At 46.6% G+C, this 19142-nt stretch overlaps 1 protein-coding gene across 2 annotated transcripts in view; it reads left to right on the plus strand.

The window, feature by feature from the left end:
- kirrel3l (kirre like nephrin family adhesion molecule 3, like) overlaps window positions 1–18923 on the plus strand; it is a 33005-nt gene extending 14082 nt beyond the window's left edge. Inside the window, exons 2-15 of one of the 2 annotated variants that reach the window (XM_008284983.1) lie at window positions 6436–6591; window positions 7240–7389; window positions 9365–9522; window positions 10958–11108; window positions 11256–11361; window positions 11631–11779; window positions 11895–12022; window positions 13258–13384; window positions 14022–14122; window positions 14817–15015; window positions 15818–15937; window positions 16111–16220; window positions 16391–16480; window positions 16611–18923. In XM_008284983.1, the coding sequence (XP_008283205.1) occupies window positions 6436–6591; window positions 7240–7389; window positions 9365–9522; window positions 10958–11108; window positions 11256–11361; window positions 11631–11779; window positions 11895–12022; window positions 13258–13384; window positions 14022–14122; window positions 14817–15015; window positions 15818–15937; window positions 16111–16220; window positions 16391–16480; window positions 16611–17102 (2237 nt within the window). In that variant the 3' untranslated portion in view covers window positions 17103–18923. The remainder of the gene's footprint in view (window positions 1–6435; window positions 6592–7239; window positions 7390–9364; window positions 9523–10957; window positions 11109–11255; window positions 11362–11630; window positions 11780–11894; window positions 12023–13257; window positions 13385–14021; window positions 14123–14816; window positions 15016–15817; window positions 15938–16110; window positions 16221–16390; window positions 16481–16610) is intronic. The other variant, XM_008284984.1, reaches the window with a different exon arrangement.
- Window positions 18924–19142: the final 219 nt, after the last annotated feature.

Consider the following 19142-nt stretch of genomic DNA (forward strand, 5'->3'; position numbering starts at 1 on the left):
TCTCCGCCACATGTCACGTATACCGGAGCTGTTTCATCCACCATGTCAGCTGTTATGAACACACTAAAGCAGGGCTTTTGCAAACAGCACAAGAAGTTAATGATTTAAAAGCACAGTAAATTATACTGAAAGCCCCTTCCATCCAAACACTGGTGAAAGAGGGGGTGGGAGCCAGAGAAGGGAAATTGGGATACAGAAAGAGAAAGAGAAGCAAAAAATAAAAAAAAGAAGAAGAGGGGAGGGGGGGGGACAGAAAAGGGCTGGAACTGTGACATAGATCCAGCCAGCAGCTGTCTTGCAGGGAAAACACCAGGGGGTAAGCAGGAACGAAATGACAAGACTAGCTCAATCAACATCTTGTCAACACTGCTGGCTGATGTGTACAGACAATTTCATACCACCACCACCGACTCCCTCCTCTTTTCTCTCTCTTTTTTTTTTTTTTTTCATATGGCTTTTTATTTCCTGTCCTCCTGCCAGCCAGCCAGTCACTTGCTATCTGTCTGCACGGAGTCAGCTCTCAGCTCTTTGGCTCTTGGCTTCAGAGTAGTGAGGGTGGTGGTGGTGGTGGTGGGGGGGGGGGGGGTTTAAAAGCTGTGCTAGAATTATACTCAGAGAGATGCTTCTGCCCACTAGAAACCCTAAAGATACGGGACTGTGACACTGAGTGCGCATCTATGCGTGCGCGAGAGTGGCGAGTGTGAGGAGACGCTATAAGAATGAGTGTATTTATGGCACATTGTTGGGCACTGCAGCACAGTAACCATTCACTCACACACTGACTATGTCACATCAGCACTCTTGGTCCCCCCCCACCCCAGCCCACCCCAGCCTCGATCTACGCAGCCAGCCAGCCTTTTTTCTCCTTCCTCTCCTTGTATGCATACCACTCTATTACACTATCCACTGCATCTGTTGTAGCAGCTACCCAGGGAGAAACTCTGCCGCTGCTCGCCCATGCGATCAGCCTCGCTGCTGCCCTGATGTGTGCAGCGCCCTATTCCAGCAGGGAAAAAACCTCGTGGTGACAGCCTCGGAGACAGACTGATTACAGCATTCCATCAATCCCCTCTCAGGCTCGCTCCTTTGCAATTGGAAGCTGACAGGAGACTACTTTTTCCATTTTTACCTTACCTCAGTTTTTCTGGTCTTTCTAACATATAGTGTTTTTTGTGTGTGTGTTTTTTTTTTCTCCTCCTGTTGTTCCCCCTACCCTGCTTTTCTTGAGTGTTGTGTTGACAAGCTGACACAAACCCCTGTGATTTTCACACCAGGGATGCAGAGAGCGAGAGAAAAGGGACAGGGGATACAGGAGAGAGAAGGGAAGAGATGGGGGGGAGAGAAAGTGCAAGGGAGAGTCTGGCAGGAGATGGCAGCTGACACAGTGTCTGGAAAAGCAGAGTGAAGGCAGAAAGAGGCATGCAGAAAGCAAATCAACAATTAGTAACACCTTATATAACTCTCAAGGGGGGCCTGCTAGGCATTGATTTCAGGGATCACGGCTCACTGAGTGTAGACGTATGAGTGATAAGCAGAGGAATGAGAGGATGGATTGTACATGGATGCAGGAATGGAGAGCGAGGATGCCCTGGGTGGGGGTATCGGCAGAGCAGCAGGAAGGAGGGAGGCGGTGTGTGTGGTGGGGGGGGAGGCTGGATGGATGAGCGGGTCCACTCCCTAAAAAGGGTCTAGGTCTGAGCCAAGATTTTCACAATGGAATAAAGGCTGAAAGGGGAGGCTAGGAGGATTAAACTCTGGCAAAACAGCTCTTAAAAAGCTGTTAGACTGCAATTTGGGCACAAAAACGCAGAATGGGAGAAAAGATAGTGAGAGTGGGTGGGTGGGAGTGCAGCTGAAATGCAACGTGGGAGAGAAAAGGATTGAAGAGAGCCGGGGCTGCATTAAGGTACGAGACCATCTGCAGAGAAACAAGTCGGAGCTGTTTGCAATGGTCCGAATCAAAAAGAAAACAAAACGCAAGAGGTGCTCGCACACATGTAAGCGCATATGTTGGGTGTCGTACCGCCACGAGCTGGTGGGTGGTATCCGCTGTCGGCCCCCCCCTTCAAACCTCTCCCGAAGTTCTGTAGGAGTCATGGTAATGAGCTTAGTAGCCAGATCAAACATGATATGGGTGCAGGGTCTCCTTTGGGACGTACTCTCTGGTTCAGCTACTACTCAGCGCTACTGTCGGTTTGCGCGCACACACACACGCGAGCACACACGCAGGAAAAGGAAGACAAAAGAGCCTGACTCAAAACAAAGGGATAATAATTCCATACAGAGAGAAATGGAGCTCCCATTTTCCAGCCCGATTTAGAAGCCTTATCTAGACAAGGCACAATGGATGGCATTTGGGGAAAGGGGTTGTTTATTCCAAGCTTGACACTTTTTTTTTTGCCAATTGCCTTGTTTTTTGTACTGTTTTCCTCCTCATTTTCTACTCTTGAGCTCTTATTGTGGAAAACTCACACCAGCTGGTCTAAGGCCTTTTTTTTTTTTTTAACCAACGGGCAAAAACGCAAGTAGATATCTGGTGCTATTTTTTAACATTTTGAATTATTACTGCGCGGAAGCAAATCGTCCAGTCAAGTTGAGAGCACTTATATTTATAGACCCCACAGGACTGGCTGTTGCACTCTTCGCACTAGATGGGAATGAGGACATGGAATAAAATCAGGACTAAAATAGGGACTCTCTCTGCGAACACGCTCCTCTCAACAACATATGCGGTTGAGTGTCATTGTAAAACATGGGAAAATGAACAGAGTGCAGGGTTTTGATGTTATTTTGCGTTTTATTCGAAGGACTTGACTCGCTGGGTTAAATTGACTTATGGCCTCAAATGCATTTTTTTTTTTTTATTCTCGTCAGATTGCGTAGCTGATTATGACTGTGCTGGAGACTTGGTAGCAAATGCACTGTGTGTGTTAGACCCACATTTTATCTAAAGGTCATCTGCAGTGCCATTATCTTTCACAGTCTTTAGCATCATGGCCAGTGCTTACACATACACATTTTCAGCACACACACACTCACACACACACACGGGATGACTGCTTCAATCTAATTCTATCAAGGCAGATGTCCAGCGGTGGACGGATCATTGCTGACATCTGTCCATCTCTTCCTGATCCTTCCTGATGTGAATGTATCGCTATCAGTTCAGATGAAGGAGAGAGAGAGAGAGAGAGAGTGCAGGCAGCGCCAGGGTCAACGCAAAAGCTCTTTAATAGGTTGCGTCCACATCGGGGAAGGCTGTTTTTTTTTTTTTTTTTGCACTTAACTCCAATCATGTGACAGAAACAGCAAAGTCAGTGTGTCAGAGTAACTGCTAAATGTGCCCTCCAGTGCATGACAAGTTGCTCTCCCTATCAACACTGCCCCATCTTCAACACTCATTCACACATTCGGATGCACCCACAGACACAAACATACATACGTGCACATTTTCAGACAGGCAGTCTCGAACTGAACTCACACAGCCAGGCAGAAATGCACACACACACACACATAAACTTAGCCTCATGTGCATCCAGCGGCGTGAAATGATATTCCATTTTGAGAAATCCGGATTAAAATGTATCAGGCCAAATGTGTTTTGACCTTGTTACTGGGGGATGGAAAGCCACACACACTCAAGCAAGGTAAGAAACATGCATTTTTTTGTAGCGTGGACTGGCAAAAGTACATTTCAACTGCATTTAATATAACATTAAGCACATCACACGTGCTACGACTAATCTGCTCCGCACATATTTACCTGCGCAATATTCAAGACAACGTGATAAATAAAAACTCACATCCGCTGCAGAAATGTTGGAATTTCATGGGGATTGAAGTCTTTCTTTTTGAATGCGATTCAACTGCAGCCAATACGCCTCATTTTTAGTCTGGGCGAAAAACACTGAAAAACTACGTTTGTGTACATGCATGTGTGTGTACGTGACACTGAGAAACGAGCCTCTTCACACCCACAGCTCCCCTACTTCTTCTGACTGCCTCTCCTCCACTTCTTCTTTGTCTGGTTCCGTTCCTCCCTCTCTCTCTCCCCGTCAGAAATGTATTCATGTAATTAAGCTGCTAATACACCGTCAAAGAATTGTCTAATTCAGCAAGGAGGAATTAAAGGAATCTGGCATGAGTCATTAGCCAGTCGAGATGTTCTGTTGAGCATTTTCAATAAGGGATCTGGAGAGCAATGAATCACTCATATGGTGTGAAGACATTCTCTCCAGCACATGCTCTCTGTACTCTATATTTGTACGGCTGCATGTACACATGTGAGCGCGCGTGGCGTTAATTGCCATGTGCAAGCATGAGAAATTGCATGTGGGTGAGGTAAAGAGAAACAATTCAGTGCATGTAATCCATCTAAACAATCAACCAATGCAGTGAATTATTACCCATTGTAAACATTTAGATACTCTGGGCAAGATACTTAATTGCAATCAATGTTTGTACTGTTGCAAGTACAAAGAGCAAAAATCCCCCAACTCGCTCTGCAGAGGGGAGGAATATGAGAACGCTCAATAGCTCATAAAGGCAGAATGTTAGGGACAGACGGGCAGACTGTAAAAGCAGCATTTCTGAAGGTATGACGGGAAAATGCCAGCCTTCGCTAAATGCCTAATAGCCTGAGCTCCAAGACGTTTCACTTCTCATTGACGCTCTCAAATTGGCCTCTTTTGATCCACGGCGCGTGACACACATACAGTCTACCTGTTTGCGCCCACTGCTCAGTCTGGCTTTTAAAAACCTCTTTGGTAAAATGATGTAGCGGGAGACAATATTGGGGTGCTAACATGCATTGTTCTCTGATCTTTTTTCTCTCTCTCCCCCTTTCTCCCTGCTCAACTATCTATTAACGCCCCAGATGGAGAGTTAGAGACAATGAACGCATGTGAGAAAATGGGGCTTTGAGGCGGATTGTTGAGAACCCCGCAACGGTCTTGAGTTTGTGGAGAACTCACGTTCCTGATGAGCTCACTGTTTGGCGGCTTTAATTGTGCTGTTGCGTGACAGAGGCGGGAGGGTGCAAAAAAAAAAAAAGGGGGTGAGGGAAGGCGAGGTTCAGTCCGCGGTGCACCCTGAGATGAAGTGGGTAATTGAGTGCGGAATAAACACTGCCAACAACCTCGGAAGCCCCCTTTTCAACAAACTCGAGAGAATGGAGTGAGAAAGAGGGGGAAGAGAAAAGGGGTGAGAGAGGGAGAGAGAGAGAGAAAATCCCAGCTACCCTCTGGGGGGAAAAGCTGCTATTGAAAAGCTATTAAACTTGCATTTAGCAGGATTGATTGGAAATGAAGAGGCCTATTAAAAGAGAGGGACAAGGGGACAATAGCGCGTCTCTGGCCGCCGTATGTTGCCCTCCTTTCAGTGGCTTTCTTTGCCGCGGGTTGGTGGGGGGGTGGGTGGAGAGCAACCCTGTCTGTTTAAGCGCTCCCACCAAGAGAAGCAGTTCAGGGGGGGCTTAGCACTGCCTGAATAGAACCCTCTTTATCTTCCTCTGTCCCCCTTCCCTTCCATTCTCCACTGAGCAACAAAGAAAGAAAGACGGAGAATGAGGGGAAGGTTTTTTTTTTAAGTCCTCTTCCCCAACTCGCACAGACACCCTACTTAGATAACCAACCAACCAGCCTCCCTCCCCTCACCTCCTACCTTCCCCTACGGATTAGTTACCTCTGGAGCGTTGCCATCTTCCCCTTGCCAATAGGGTTTGTAATACTCAATCTTTAGCATAGTGGCACAAACAGTTTGGGAGCTGGGAATCCGTATTCACACTGTGTTGCTGCATGCGTGTGAAGGCGAGCCAGCCAATCCGAGGAGAGAACGCGGCGCCGTGCTTAAACACAGCAGCAAGGCGGCGGCAGGCAGGCAGGCAGGCAGGTGTCTCCGCTGACTTTCAGCAGGCTCAAACGGATGGGTCCCCCGGGAACTTTAATGGAGTTTTGATTGTTTAACATCCATTTTTACAAAAAGCACAGAGTGGCAGATTTTTCTCCCTCTCTAGAAGTGTGTTTGCTTCATGTCACTGAGCATATAACCATATGGTCTTGGGAAAGAGTTAAATAAGTTATGAGGCACAGCTGACTCTTCCTCTTAGAAGCCACATTTGCAGGGGGGGGGGGAAGAGAGAGAGAGAGAAATAATATTTTCACACGTCAGCCTTGTCTCAGTAAGTGCCCTGAAAACAACAGAGTGGGCCGACCACTTCATGGGAGCCTAATTTTTTTCACACCCCTCTTATAGTTCACTTTTCTCTTACTGCGTCTCTGCTGGCGCTGCAGAAACGTGCTGCCGTTACAGTCTCAGAAATGCCATTAACAGCACTATGGGCACCTGTATATTTTATAGCTATTTAGTTAATATTCGAGTGAATTGGTCAGAGATATGATGTTCACATTGTCCTTTTTTTTCCTTTGCTTCTCTCAGCAGCCACCCAAGCGGCCTACTTCTCCCAGCAGCCCCAGGACCAGGTGGTCGTAGCCGGTCAGTCGGTGACTCTGCCTTGCGTCATCGTGGGCTACCGAGGAATGGTACAGTGGACCAAAGATGGCCTGGCGCTGGGCGGAGAGAGAGACCTACCAGGTACGAACACTGACCTCTTGTTTCTGTCTGTCTGTCCGTCTGTCTCACCCTTTCCTCTACTGCCCTCTCTGTGTTTATTGCCCTCTCCGTCTCTCTCTGTCTCGCTGCGATCAATGCCAGGTCTCATTAGAAATCAAGTCTCTCTCTGTCAACCGTTGGGGGTTTTACACAAATGAATGGTGAGAGAACAATGTACTGCAGACAGGTCGGCGACTGCTGCACACACCGAACTTTAATTTGTTGGTTAGCATTTTAAGAGTCTTGTAGGAAGGTGGATAATCAATTGGCTTTTGTCACGCGCTGACATTTAAATGTGTGGCAGACTAGAGAGAAGGTGGAGAGGCTTCCTCTTGACCTTAGCCACCCCATCTTTATTGTGTCTGTGTTTAAAGGACATTCTCCTTATGCAGCAGCCGCCTCACGTGTTGCATTTTCCAGCCTCACGCTCCTCTGCTAACACAATGGCTCAGTGCCTGGCTCTGTGAGGTGCTGCTCGCTTTCATTTTGTGTCTTAAAGAGCCTTGCCACGTTCCTTTCCGCCTTTGTTCGGGCCACAAGTCTGCTCATTTTATTGTCCTTTCATTATGTGTTTGTTGTTGGTTGGTTTTGTTTGTCTCTGACTCTATTCTCTGTGCTGGCTTCATGCAGGCTGGACGCGCTATTCCTTAATGGGCGACCCGCTATCAGGCGAGCACAGCTTGCTGATCGATTCAGCAGAGTTGGCGGATGACGCGGTGTATGAGTGTCAGGCTACACAGGCGGCGCTGCGCTCCCACCGTGCCAAGCTCACTGTACTAGGTAAGATACACAGCTCACGCATGATCCTCACAGCCGGCCCTCGTGCCAAGGCCTGCAGGCTGGCAGAGCTTGGGAAAAAAAATCAGGGGAGTGTCTTCATCACAAAACACAAAAGCATGTGGACAAATAAACTAATAACACATGTGCAACACTCCAAATAATCATATTCAAATCGCACCGTGGACAAAGAATACATTAAAATGCACTCGTGATTTGCAAGTCATAGAATAATTTCTTATCGGTACTCATAGATAACCATGTTGTAAATCTAGTTTCCTGGTGAAAAACATGTCTTGAAAGCATAATTCACACCAAGCAAGACTCAGCTTTGATATTCAGCAAGGGAGGAAAAAAAAAAAAAAAGGAAAGGCCCGTACTCTGAGTAGTGATAATCAAGACTGTGGACGTCTAGAATAATGTGATTGCTGCAGTCACAAATGACTTGCGTAGTCGCCTGAAAGTCAGGGTCTGCACAGTTAGCACATTTTACAGTGAGCCACAACATTTGTCAACCGCAAGGCGGTTTTTACATTAACGTGATGTGAGTGATCTACTTCTTCACACAGACGTTCAGAGGTGGTGGTGGGGGGGGGAGGGGTTGGCGAGGAGGAGAAACGCCAGGTCTTGTGGGAATCCAAATCGACAAAGCACTGCTGGCATCTGGTGGCATGCAAAGGAATATCACTCTTTTAATTAGTCCTGTCAATTGTGCATAATTTGCCCTGCAAGCAAATTTTCAGAGAGAACGGAAAACTCAGAGGGAACAATTACACAGACCTGTTGCCGCAGCTTACGCCAAGAAGACATAATGCGAACCTTTTACCTCAGAGCCTCCTGTCCTTGAATCTATCTGTTGCCATTAAGGTGTGCGTTCTGAGTTCATTGAAACAGGGTGATGAGATAGGGTTGCCATGGCGAGGCAAGCGGATTGAGATCATAACCGTTACGTTGGAACATTTCAACTAAATGCACAGCTTCAGAGAGCTCACCCATGCTCATCTGCCCACCTCTCTCCGTCCAGTGTCCCCGTCAAAACCTCGCGGAGCAGCACAAAGCGGTGCAGCAGCCGTCGCATACCCACGCACGCACATAAAAATGCATATGTGGAGGCAGCCATGAAAGTTTATGAAACTGCCACTTCTACATTAAATGCACTCCCGGAGATCAAGCCGGGGTGGTTCATGAACATTATATGCATTTCATAAACATATAAATGAAATCAGGTGCATTGCTCAGGAGCCGGCGGTTTATGGTTTTGTGTGGACATTAAAGAGGTAAAGGGGGGGGTCTGTGGCGGTGCATGTGTATGCATATGCCTGCATGTGTGTGTCTGTGTAAATCAATGTGGCCAGATGAGACCAAAGCAATCCTGTGCAGTCAAAGGAGTCAACGGTGGGAGTGCAGTCAGGGGAATCGGCATGGAAATTAAAATCACCTAGCACTCGGATTCCATTAGTGTCCGTGCCGCGGCAGCGGAAGGACCTCTGACAATTCAGATACACACAGTGAAATTGGTTCGGTGGAGGGTGCGAGAAAGGCCAGCACAAACCCCATGTTTACGCCTTCTCTTATTGGTTGGGGAGATAGACGCCTTCATCAGGGGTGGCGCGCTTGGCTTGCCAGTGGTGCGTGCGAAACCATGCAAATAAATGAACAAATAAGCAATTCAGTTGAAACATCACTCTGCAACAGTAAGAGCAAATAGAGCAATAATGCCGGTCCCAAGAAAGGAAATAAATAAGGTTGAGTCTGTTTTTTCCCTCCAAATGACAAGTGTTCACGGTCTTTTCTCCTGTCTGAAACTACACCTTGTTAAACAGACACTTGGCAATAAGAAGGTATTGCTATATATATTGATGCTGAGCTAAGAGCAACAACAAGCTCAATATCAGTATTACTTCTTCATGGCTCTGTAGCCGCCTGGAGCTGTAATGAGTCTTTTTGTTTTGAGTGGTATGTTTGTTCTGCTTTACAGTTCCTCCTTCTGACCCTGTGGTGGAAGGCGGCCCCGTTGTACGTCTTAAGGCCCACACACCGCACAACCTCACCTGCAGAGCCTCGGGAGCCAAACCTGCTGCTGAGATCACCTGGTACAGAGATGGAGAGGTCATGGAGACTGCAATTTATTCCAAGGTACAGTGAGAGCAGATCTATGCCCGGCATTATCATTCAATCACTAACACCCACACGATATTACAAAATGTAACAGCGGGCAGGAATAAATGCAAAGCTATTCAAAACAGAAATATTTTCTCTTAGGGTATAATACTTCTCATATATTCTTCCATTTCTCTTTTTATTTTTCTCATCTTTTCTCCATGCTATCTCACAGGTTTTTTTTTTTTTTTTCTATCGCCACCCTTCTCTCGCAAGATTTCTTCTCTCACTCTCTGCAGTCCCCCTCCCATTTCCACTCATGCCTGACCCCCTCCTCCCACCCCACCTTCTCCTCCCCTGCCTCCCCCCTTCTCACTCCCTAACCCCCCTCCACCACCACCACCACCATCCCCCTTTGCTCGCTAATGCAGCGACACTACAGCATAACTGGAGCATGCCAAAGCTCAGACAGGCATGAGTGTTTCATACAGTAGAGTTTCTGCAGAGAAGAAATCACCCACAACAATGTAGAAACACAATGGGGATGCGCCGGAGCGTAAGCCAGCTGCGGCTGGGAAAGTGTCACATTTTTCATGCTCTCTGACCACGCTAAACGACGCTAAACGCCACATTTAAGGAGGCGAGAGCCTGCAGTGAGAAGGGAGGGAATAGGATTGGAGGGGAGCGCGAGAGGATGGAGAGGATGCGAGATGTGAGGAATGTGGGGGAAAGGAGGAACAGAGGAGGGGAGGGAATGAACACAGAGTTAACTGGTGCTATAGCTTTGTGAAAAACCAAGAGAATGTAAGAAGTGAGGCTCTGGGTAGGCAGCGCTTTGTCCGAGAGAGAGAGGGGGTGGTGACAGGGAGAGATGTGATTTGATCTAGCATAAAAATGCGTTTTGTGTGTGTCTGGCTGAGGAAGTGAAAGACCTGCTCCATTGATTTGGCTGTCCAGGGAAAAGGTTCAGCTCGCCCTTGCTCTTTTCCAAAGATGTGTGACACTTCTTACTCACTGTCACCACTCCCAAAAAAAGACACACAGGCGCCTTGGCTATCACTTTTTTTTTTTCTTCTTCTTTCCCTGTGTATGTGCGTATGAGGAAGAGAGGCAGAAAGTGAGAGAGCAGTGAGCCATATCCTCAGAATCTACACCTTTCCTCACTTAGGGGTATTGATTTCTGTGAGCAGTAAATAGATTTAAAAGATGATGACAAACAAGGAGAGCTGACGGGGAACACTCTCAGAAATGTGGGAACAGCACAATATCCCCTGCTGCATCGTAAAATATATGATTTAACTGCCATGCCAGAGAACAGGATGGCGATATTAATGCCTCGCACGTGAAAAAAAACAAGACCTGCGGTGTCACAGAGATATTTCTAAGTGGTTCGGTAACAAATGGCAATTGGCTTGTTTTGTGCGACACTACACTGATTTTCAACTCCTGTGTTGTTGTCCACCTTTTACAGTCACTAATGGAGGATGGGAAGAGGGAGACGGCTGTCAGTATGCTTCCAATCGTCCCGGAGGACAGCGATTCTGGACGCACCTACACCTGCAGGGTTCTTAACCCAGCTGCCCCTGCTGGACGACAGACGTCCGTCACTATCAATGTTCAGCGTGAGTCCAGCCCTCTACAAGGACCTCTAAAATAACACACTGTTGTGGAGTGCACGCTACGAACAGTGTCCTATGGAGCAGAATTAATGCCGTTGCACTGTTAAAGCCAAATTTAGTCACTAACAAGGATGTTTTCTCTTCCAACAGACCCTCCTTCAGTGACTCTATCAGTCCAGCCTCAGACTGTGACAGAAGGAGCCAAGGTTCTCTTCATCTGCTCTGCTTCGGCCAATCCAGAAATCACCGGATACAGGTATCTATCCGTTGGGTATCTACAGTAACCATAATACAGTTATATTAAGATGCGATACGCTGCAAAACATGCCAGAATAGAGATGAAATCAAGCAAAGCGGCGCAAGTTTGCCAAGTGTTTAGCGGATATATTGGGTTAAATGGGCTGCTTGATTGGCAGCATTGATTGGCACAAGCTACGAATCAGCTAACAGCCACTTTGATACGCATGGCTAAGTGCCTTCCCCGAACTAATGCGACTGTATAATGTGATTATTCATCTGTCCCAGGTGGTCCAAAGGAGGAGTGCCCATCTCCGAGGCAAACGGGGACAGCCTCGAGGTGACGGTGGACTACTCCTACTTCACCGACCCCGTCTCCTGCGAGGTGTCCAACTCTGTGGGCAGCACCAATGTCAGCACTCTGGTCGATGTCCAATGTGAGTTTAACTGAAGGCAAACACTGTGTATTTTTGAGATTTTTCTGAAGTATATGTGGCTTTTAAAGCAGCCTCTTATTGATTCTCACTCGCTGTCTGTGTTGCTTCACCCCAGTTGGCCCCAGACTGCTGTCTGAGCCTAAGCCCATGACGGTGGATATCGGAATGGATGCGGCTTTTACTTGTGCCTGGACCGGGAACCCTCCTCTGACCCTGGCCTGGACCAAGCACGGCTCCAGTGTGGTAAGGCAACAAACGCTAGTCGCCACTTTATCTTGATGGCAAAGCTTCAACACCACCCCTCAACACCGTTCCTCCAGAGAGAAACATTCGCACATGGCCTTGAGGCATGAATCCCTCACACTTTTTCCCACACATTCTTTTTCAGGCTGAATCTTCAACACCTCCTCTCACCATACTCCCTGAGGGCTAAAGCCTCTGGCAGAAAACTGTCTGTCCACTGACAGATTCATACACCGTCATCGGGGCACATGACACGCTGTCATAACTCAAACTCAATCAATCAATCAATCGATCAGTCATTCAATGACTGAGGCGGGGTGTGGCTCGAGCAAACAGAATTGCAACATACGCTGCAACTTTTAGTGCCGCTTCTCAGACATTAGAAAGGCCCAGCTGCACTTGAGTATCCATCTCCTCAAAGTCAATTTCGTAGGTGGAACAAATGGGACATTTCCACCTTCACTTTACATCATCCTGGTAAAAGTCTTTCGACGCGCACACCATTAGTGGGGGCATCCCATAGGAGCTTTTTTTCCTGGCAACTAATATAATTTCTGAAGCTATGCTGCAGAAAGCACCCCCAGTAAAGAATGCTGCCGGATGGCATAAGCAATGCTGTCATCTAAGAGGGGAGAGCGCTTTCAGCCACTCTGAGGGAAATGCGCAGGCATTTTTCTAATCCACCCACTGCCACTGTCCCTCACACAGCCACGAGTAATGGATTAATTGGGTTACTCCATAAGTGTGTTGAAATAAAAAAATAAAAAAAAATTGGACAGAGTGAGAGTTGGGGGTGGTGGTGGATGTGAAGATGGAGGGAGGGAGGAGTGGGGGTAAATGGATTAATCACAGCTTGATGGAATGACAGGATCAATGAGCTAAGGAGTGAGTGAGTGTAGCAGCTCCAAAGGCTAGGGCCCACTCACACATAGTACGCTCCGTTCTGTCCCCACTGTTTAATTACAACAATCTCCCCAGCAGCACGGTCACTCAGCGGTGGCTGGAGTGCTTAATGCTGTGATTAAAGCTCTTCACAATGAAATTAAACTCAAACCACCAGCATTTGTTACAATGGTCAGCCCACCTCTGTGCTGCCTCCACAATGAGTGGGCCACTGATAAAGGTCCCAGTTTCCTTTGTCTGCCTCCTCTTCCAACCAGCAGCAGCAGCTCGTTCTTTCTCACTTTTTCTCTCTCTAACACACTTCTCACTTGTCTCCCTGGATCTCTCACTAGGTGCTCAGTAACGGTAACACCTTGCAGCTGAAGGCTGTTACCCAGGAGGATGCTGGAACATACACCTGCAAGGCCATTGTACCCCGAATTGGAGTTGCAGAAAGAGATGTTACGCTCACTGTAAATGGTGAGTGGCTTCTTCTGTGATGGGAAGTAATTAAGTGTGACTTTGCGGTACCTGAGTATTTGCTTTTTATGCTTCCTTGTATTTCTGCTTGTTTACATGTCAGATAAAAGACACTTTAGTATTTGACAGCTGTAGTTGTTTTTACAGATTTTAAAATCTTATTATGGCTCCCACACTTTTTGGCTTGGGACATTAGAGAAAAGTCATTAAATAAATGCACATTTGCTCAATAAAACTTTATTATTTCTTCTTTGCAACATCATTAATCATCTCTGATTTATGTTGTGAGCCCTCGGATGGGTCTGACCCTTAAGATTGGATATCATTGGACAACTTAGCAGCATATAAAGTAATTAAACTACCTCCGCCATGGTGTTTAGACATTAAAAATCTAATATTGTAATAGAAAATATGTCATTTTACTGCAGAACCGATACTATAAATACAATGCACACTTATTAATTATGCACTTCTGCTTGATTAGGATTGTGAACGGAGAACTTTTGCTTCTAATGAAGTTTCTTTTCAGGGTTGCTTGTAAACTTTGGAATTATTTAGTAACTGAGTTTGGTAATGGCCAACATTACTTTCACTTCGTTTTAACTTCTCTACTCTCTGTCTTTGTTTTTCCCACCAGGTCCACCTATCATCACAGCAGAAGCCACACAGCACGCTGTCAAGCACTCCAAGGGCAAGCTGGAGTGCCGCGTGGGAAGCAGCCCCCCACCTGATAAGATTGTGAGTGAGCCTCTTATTTGTGTTGTGGCTCGGTTACTTGTGTTCGCGAGCTCACACACTCCTTGTTTTTTCTAGCCACACCCACACGAGAGCGATCACTCAGAGGAGCTTTACCCCTGACCTCCCCTTCACACCTTTGAGCCAGCACATCTCCACCTCACACATGCACACACACACATATTCACAACCGTAATTGCACAGACATTGACTGGAACAGTTCGGGGAGCTGCGCAAGACTGGCTTCCTGCAGGTTTCAGCCGAACCACATTCAATTAGCGGCCCGAGAGGCATCACTCGGCTGACCCTGTTGAACTGCTGAGCGTACGCTGGGCTGAGAGAGGATAATTAGGGTGTGAGGAGGAGTGAGAGACAGGTGCCCCGCTGGCCCTGCGCTAGAGACAGCGGAGAGGAGCCTTATTTCATAGTGCAGCTACCTAACCCTCCTTAGGCCTCACCTGCAGGGCAGACGTGGGAGGCAGCTTAAACATGAGCCTATGAGCTGTGTCAGCCCCGGAGCACCTTAGAGGTCGGCGGCGAGAAAGCAGAACAGAGCGAAACCGGTGTTCAGTCAGCAGGCAGGCAGGGATCTAAGGATAAAGAGCGGCGCAGGCCTTTACTTTGCTTACCTGTGAGGAGTTCTTCATAGGACGGTGACTTACCTCCCTGTTGTCTATTGTCTTGCCCCTCTCCGCAGGTGTGGACCTTTGGGGACATGAGCCTGTCGTCTGGTTCCTCTGGTCGTTACTCAGTGCAGACAGTAGCCAGCGACCACGGAGTCGTGTCCTCGTTGGTGCTATCCGAGACTCTGGCGCAGGATTTCCAGCTGCGCTACAACTGCACTGCTTGGAACCGCTTCGGCACCGGCACCGCCTTGGTCACTCTGAAGGAGCAAGGTAATAAACCCCGCTGGGGCCCTGCACAGAAGTGATACTCTCAATTCTTACTTTGAAGGGGGCTAGATTAGGTAAAAGCAGTGCCCCCGTCTTGTGCTTATCTTAATTATGCTCCTCTAATCGATATGATTTAATCAGCAGATGGCTTCTTTAATGAATATGTTTGCCCCATAACATAGATATTGATTGGGGACAAAAGTCAATTGGAGGAATCCACACGTGTTTGCAGTTGGGATCATATTCTCTATCACTGTCTCGCAGCTGAGCTCAGCAATTTCGGCTGCAGCCCCCTTAAAGTGGTCTTAAAATTAAAGTACTACTACTACTACGCTGATCCTAGTGGAAACCTTTGTTGCAGCAGACACCAAAAATAAGGTCCTCGCCAGTAATTTACATCAACGTAGCAGAGCGGGGTCTCCAGAGAAATGGGCAGCGGTATCTCCTGGAATCTCTAATTAGATTACTGTCTATTGCTTCATTGCATGTCAGGCCTTGTTACCCTTCTTTCAGAGAGATTAGAGACAATAGCCAGGCTGTGAGTTGCTGGATTGCCTGCATGAGCATATGCTACAGTAGCTGTGAGAGGACAGGGGCTTACTGCAGATGAATTTATAGGCAATAGCGCATTTCTGGGATTAGCAAGACAAATGAATGTATCGCTTTCTTTCCTTTCATTTGCTCTGATCTGCACTTTTGACACTGCCACTTACGCTCCGCTATCTCTCATTTCATCCCTTCCCTTCTCATCTATCCTCACCCTCGTCCCCACATATTTCCCCTCTTATTTCCGTTCTCCTTTCAGAAGCCCTGCCTATGTTGATAATTGTCGGCGGAGCGGTAGGCGGAGGCTGTGTCCTGCTCATCTGTGTCATCACTCTGGTCTCCCTCTGCTGCAGGCACACAGGCAAAGGTGAGCTCAACGGTTAGTATGGGCAAGAGGGTCAACAGCCAATTCTTCAAATCAAACAAACTCAAGTATTTGTGAGCCGAAAATTGAACCGTTCGTGTTCAGTTTTGTGCTGCTTGTTTGCATGTACGACTGGATGTACCAATCTGCCGGGTAATGTCAAGTAAACCTCTTTTCAATCCCCACAGGTAAAAGGTGCACTCGTCTTTCCAAGAGTGACATCAGAGTTCAGATTGTTCACAGCGATCACAATGCTACGCGTGGCAACGACGATGAGGAGGATGTCAAAGAACCCATGGTAGGTTTATTTGTTCACCTTCTCTGTAAGTCAGATATCTGTATCTCTCTGAAGGTGGGGGGAAAGTCACAGCAACACTGTAACATAATGCTCAGACTTTCTTTTGTTCTTATTCAAGTAAGGTCTTGTTCATCCTAGTAATTCTTCAAAACTGCTTGGTCTTCCCTCAGGCTCCAAACAGCAGCGAGTCTCCTGGGACGTCGCGCACAGAACACAGCGACCTCCTGGAAGAGGAGGAGGACGAAAGATCGGACATCAAGGTAAAACTGAAAACACTTACTTGAAGAAGCACTCTCAATATAGAGAGTGTGCTTTTTTTTTTTTTTTGTCCTTTGCACACGATACTGGACTAATATTAAAATGATTTATTTTTCTCTCTCTTCCTCACAGGACCCTACCAATGGCTACTACAATGTCCGTGGCCACGACGACCGCCACATCCGCAGCAGTGGATTTTCTGAATACGTGCCCAACTCTCGGCCAGTCTACACTCCATCACAGCTGCCCTCGCCCAGCCCAATTTATGGTCAGCACGGCACTCAGCCACGTGTCTATGACTTCTCCCACCGATACGCCACCACCACAGCGGGTAGAACCTCGTACGAACAGCAGCAAGCTGCCCAGCAGCAGCCTGCCCAGCCAGCGAGTATTTACCCCACCGATCCCCTCTACAGTGGCTCAGCTTACCTACCTAATACCTACGGTCGCGCCTTCACCAGCTACGTTAAGCCTGCTTCCTACGAGAAGGTGGATGCGTATGACCAATCAGATCAGGCCAGCAAGGTGTCCAGCTCATCTCGCTTCTCTTATGCCTCCTCACAAGTGTCCTCCCAGCAGTCCGACTATGGCCGGCCCTCACAACGTATGCAGACTCATGTCTGATTAGACAAAAACTGGAAAAAGGAACGAGTACAGGAGCAGTGAGTAAATAACCATTGTCACGTCCACATACATGTGGCTGGACTAACATGAACAGAGACTTTCTTTACTGAGACAGTCCTGCAAGGATTCGTTTGGACAGTATTTGGAGGGAGTTGTGATTTAGGTTATGGGATAACCAACCAACCTGTGATGGATGGCAGGATCTACGATAACGCTAACTGTAGAGCTCCTGAGCTGGAAAATTCAGCAGATTGTGATGTTCAAGTCAAACACTTGATGGACATTACAGTGCGATACCTCACTAAGTTATCTCTACATGATGACCACCCAAACCTGTGGAGATGTTCTGTGAGAGCGAAGGCCAATTTGGAAAAAAACAAAAAAAATCGAAATGCATCTCCTGAATTTGGGTGGCCAAAACGCCTGGGGTAGCTGTTTACCTGCATTCCAGAGTTTACTTTGTGTCAACACTAAACGTCCAAGATGACCTCTAAACTACTTTGAAAGAAGATACCAGAAGCTATTTGAGGAAAAAAAAGCGATATGACCAACCTTTTGTTGTTTGTCATTTGGTGTTTTGTTGGCATGCGAAAGGAATTCTAAGCACATTTGTGTCTCTATCATCAACAAAAGACTGAGCTATCCACAGAGACAGACAAACTATTCTGCACAACAGGCTAGCTGTACTGACCAACAATTGCTACAGGCGACTGTACTGTAGGACGAGTCTAATCAACGGTGGAATACTTCTGGCCTGAGCTGTGTTCCTGGAGCTTCTGATAACAACCATAACACGTTGGATTTAGCAGTTTGCTTACCAGTGGATCAAAGGAGTTTTGAAGAGAATGTGTATTTTAGCCTCCATTTTAATGGAGGACTCTGTGTTAACTGTGTGTTGTACCAGGATGGACAAGGTAAGGCCATGAAAAACCCAAAGATGGTAAATTTGTATTGGGGAAAACATGGGGTTTGACACTTAAAACTGCTGTCCTACCCTTGGTATTGTTGTCTGCTGTGTTTTCTGATTGTAAAATGAAGAGTAGGATATTACCTGAACAATCAAAAGTCGAGGTTTTTGGAAAATGGTGGCAATCTTGAACTTGAAATAAACTTGAATGCAGCGTCAACTTCAGCAGGCTCAGGCGGCGGTGAGACGTGTAAGGCAGTCCCGATGTGGACGATACACTCTTAAGTTCTACAACTCAATCAAATTGTCTCAACATGTTTACAAGAAACAGTACTACCCTGAAACACTAAGTATCTGTACAAATGGCTGAGCCCATACTTTCTCTCTGTTGCATGCAAAAATGATGTGTCTAGTGAAACTCTTCAGCGTTTATATTCATGTCCATTTCATGTTCGAGACATTGGTTTCTGCACCTGTCCCGGTTGCATTCCACTTCCTGGATGTTTCAGTATGGACGCCTGTACTGCCATTTGTCTAAAAAGCTGTTACCAGGCAGCCTAATGCGAGAACAAATGTCACTTAAAGTGAGAAGGCAAACATCATCGCTTGTCTTTATTTTTATATTTTATATAAGCCTTAAAGTACAGCGTGTAAGCTGCTCTATTGTAAAGTATCTTTATATACATATGTATCTATCTTGGTTGATTTATTTGGATCCACAGATTTTCTTGTCTAAGTTGTTCATCAATCATTGAATGCAGTTACTATGCTTTTTTGGAACACAACTAATTGCCATTTGTTTGTTCATTCTTTTAATAATGTATTAAGAATTTTATTTGCTAAAAATGAGCTATTGTTGCTTGTACCTTTGTACACATATTTATATTTAAATAAAAACCATTTCCGATAAAGAACTGGCTTGCGTGAATCCTGTGAGTTAATCAGCCTGGTGGGTAGCTTCATTGGCAATGGAGAACAGCGACAAACAAAGCTTCCCATGTAGCAAAAGTGATGAATACATAAATTAGCAGCACTGTCTATGTTGATTTTCCTATTCCCCCAGTGGTGCGCTGCTTTTAATGAAGACAGATGAGATAGTAGAACCCCCACTGTATGTGTATCCACCTCCCGAA

The sequence above is a fragment of the Stegastes partitus genome, unplaced genomic scaffold, assembly GCF_000690725.1.
Source record: "Stegastes partitus isolate 25-593 unplaced genomic scaffold, Stegastes_partitus-1.0.2 Scaffold383, whole genome shotgun sequence".
Classification (NCBI taxonomy): domain Eukaryota; kingdom Metazoa; phylum Chordata; class Actinopteri; family Pomacentridae; genus Stegastes; species Stegastes partitus.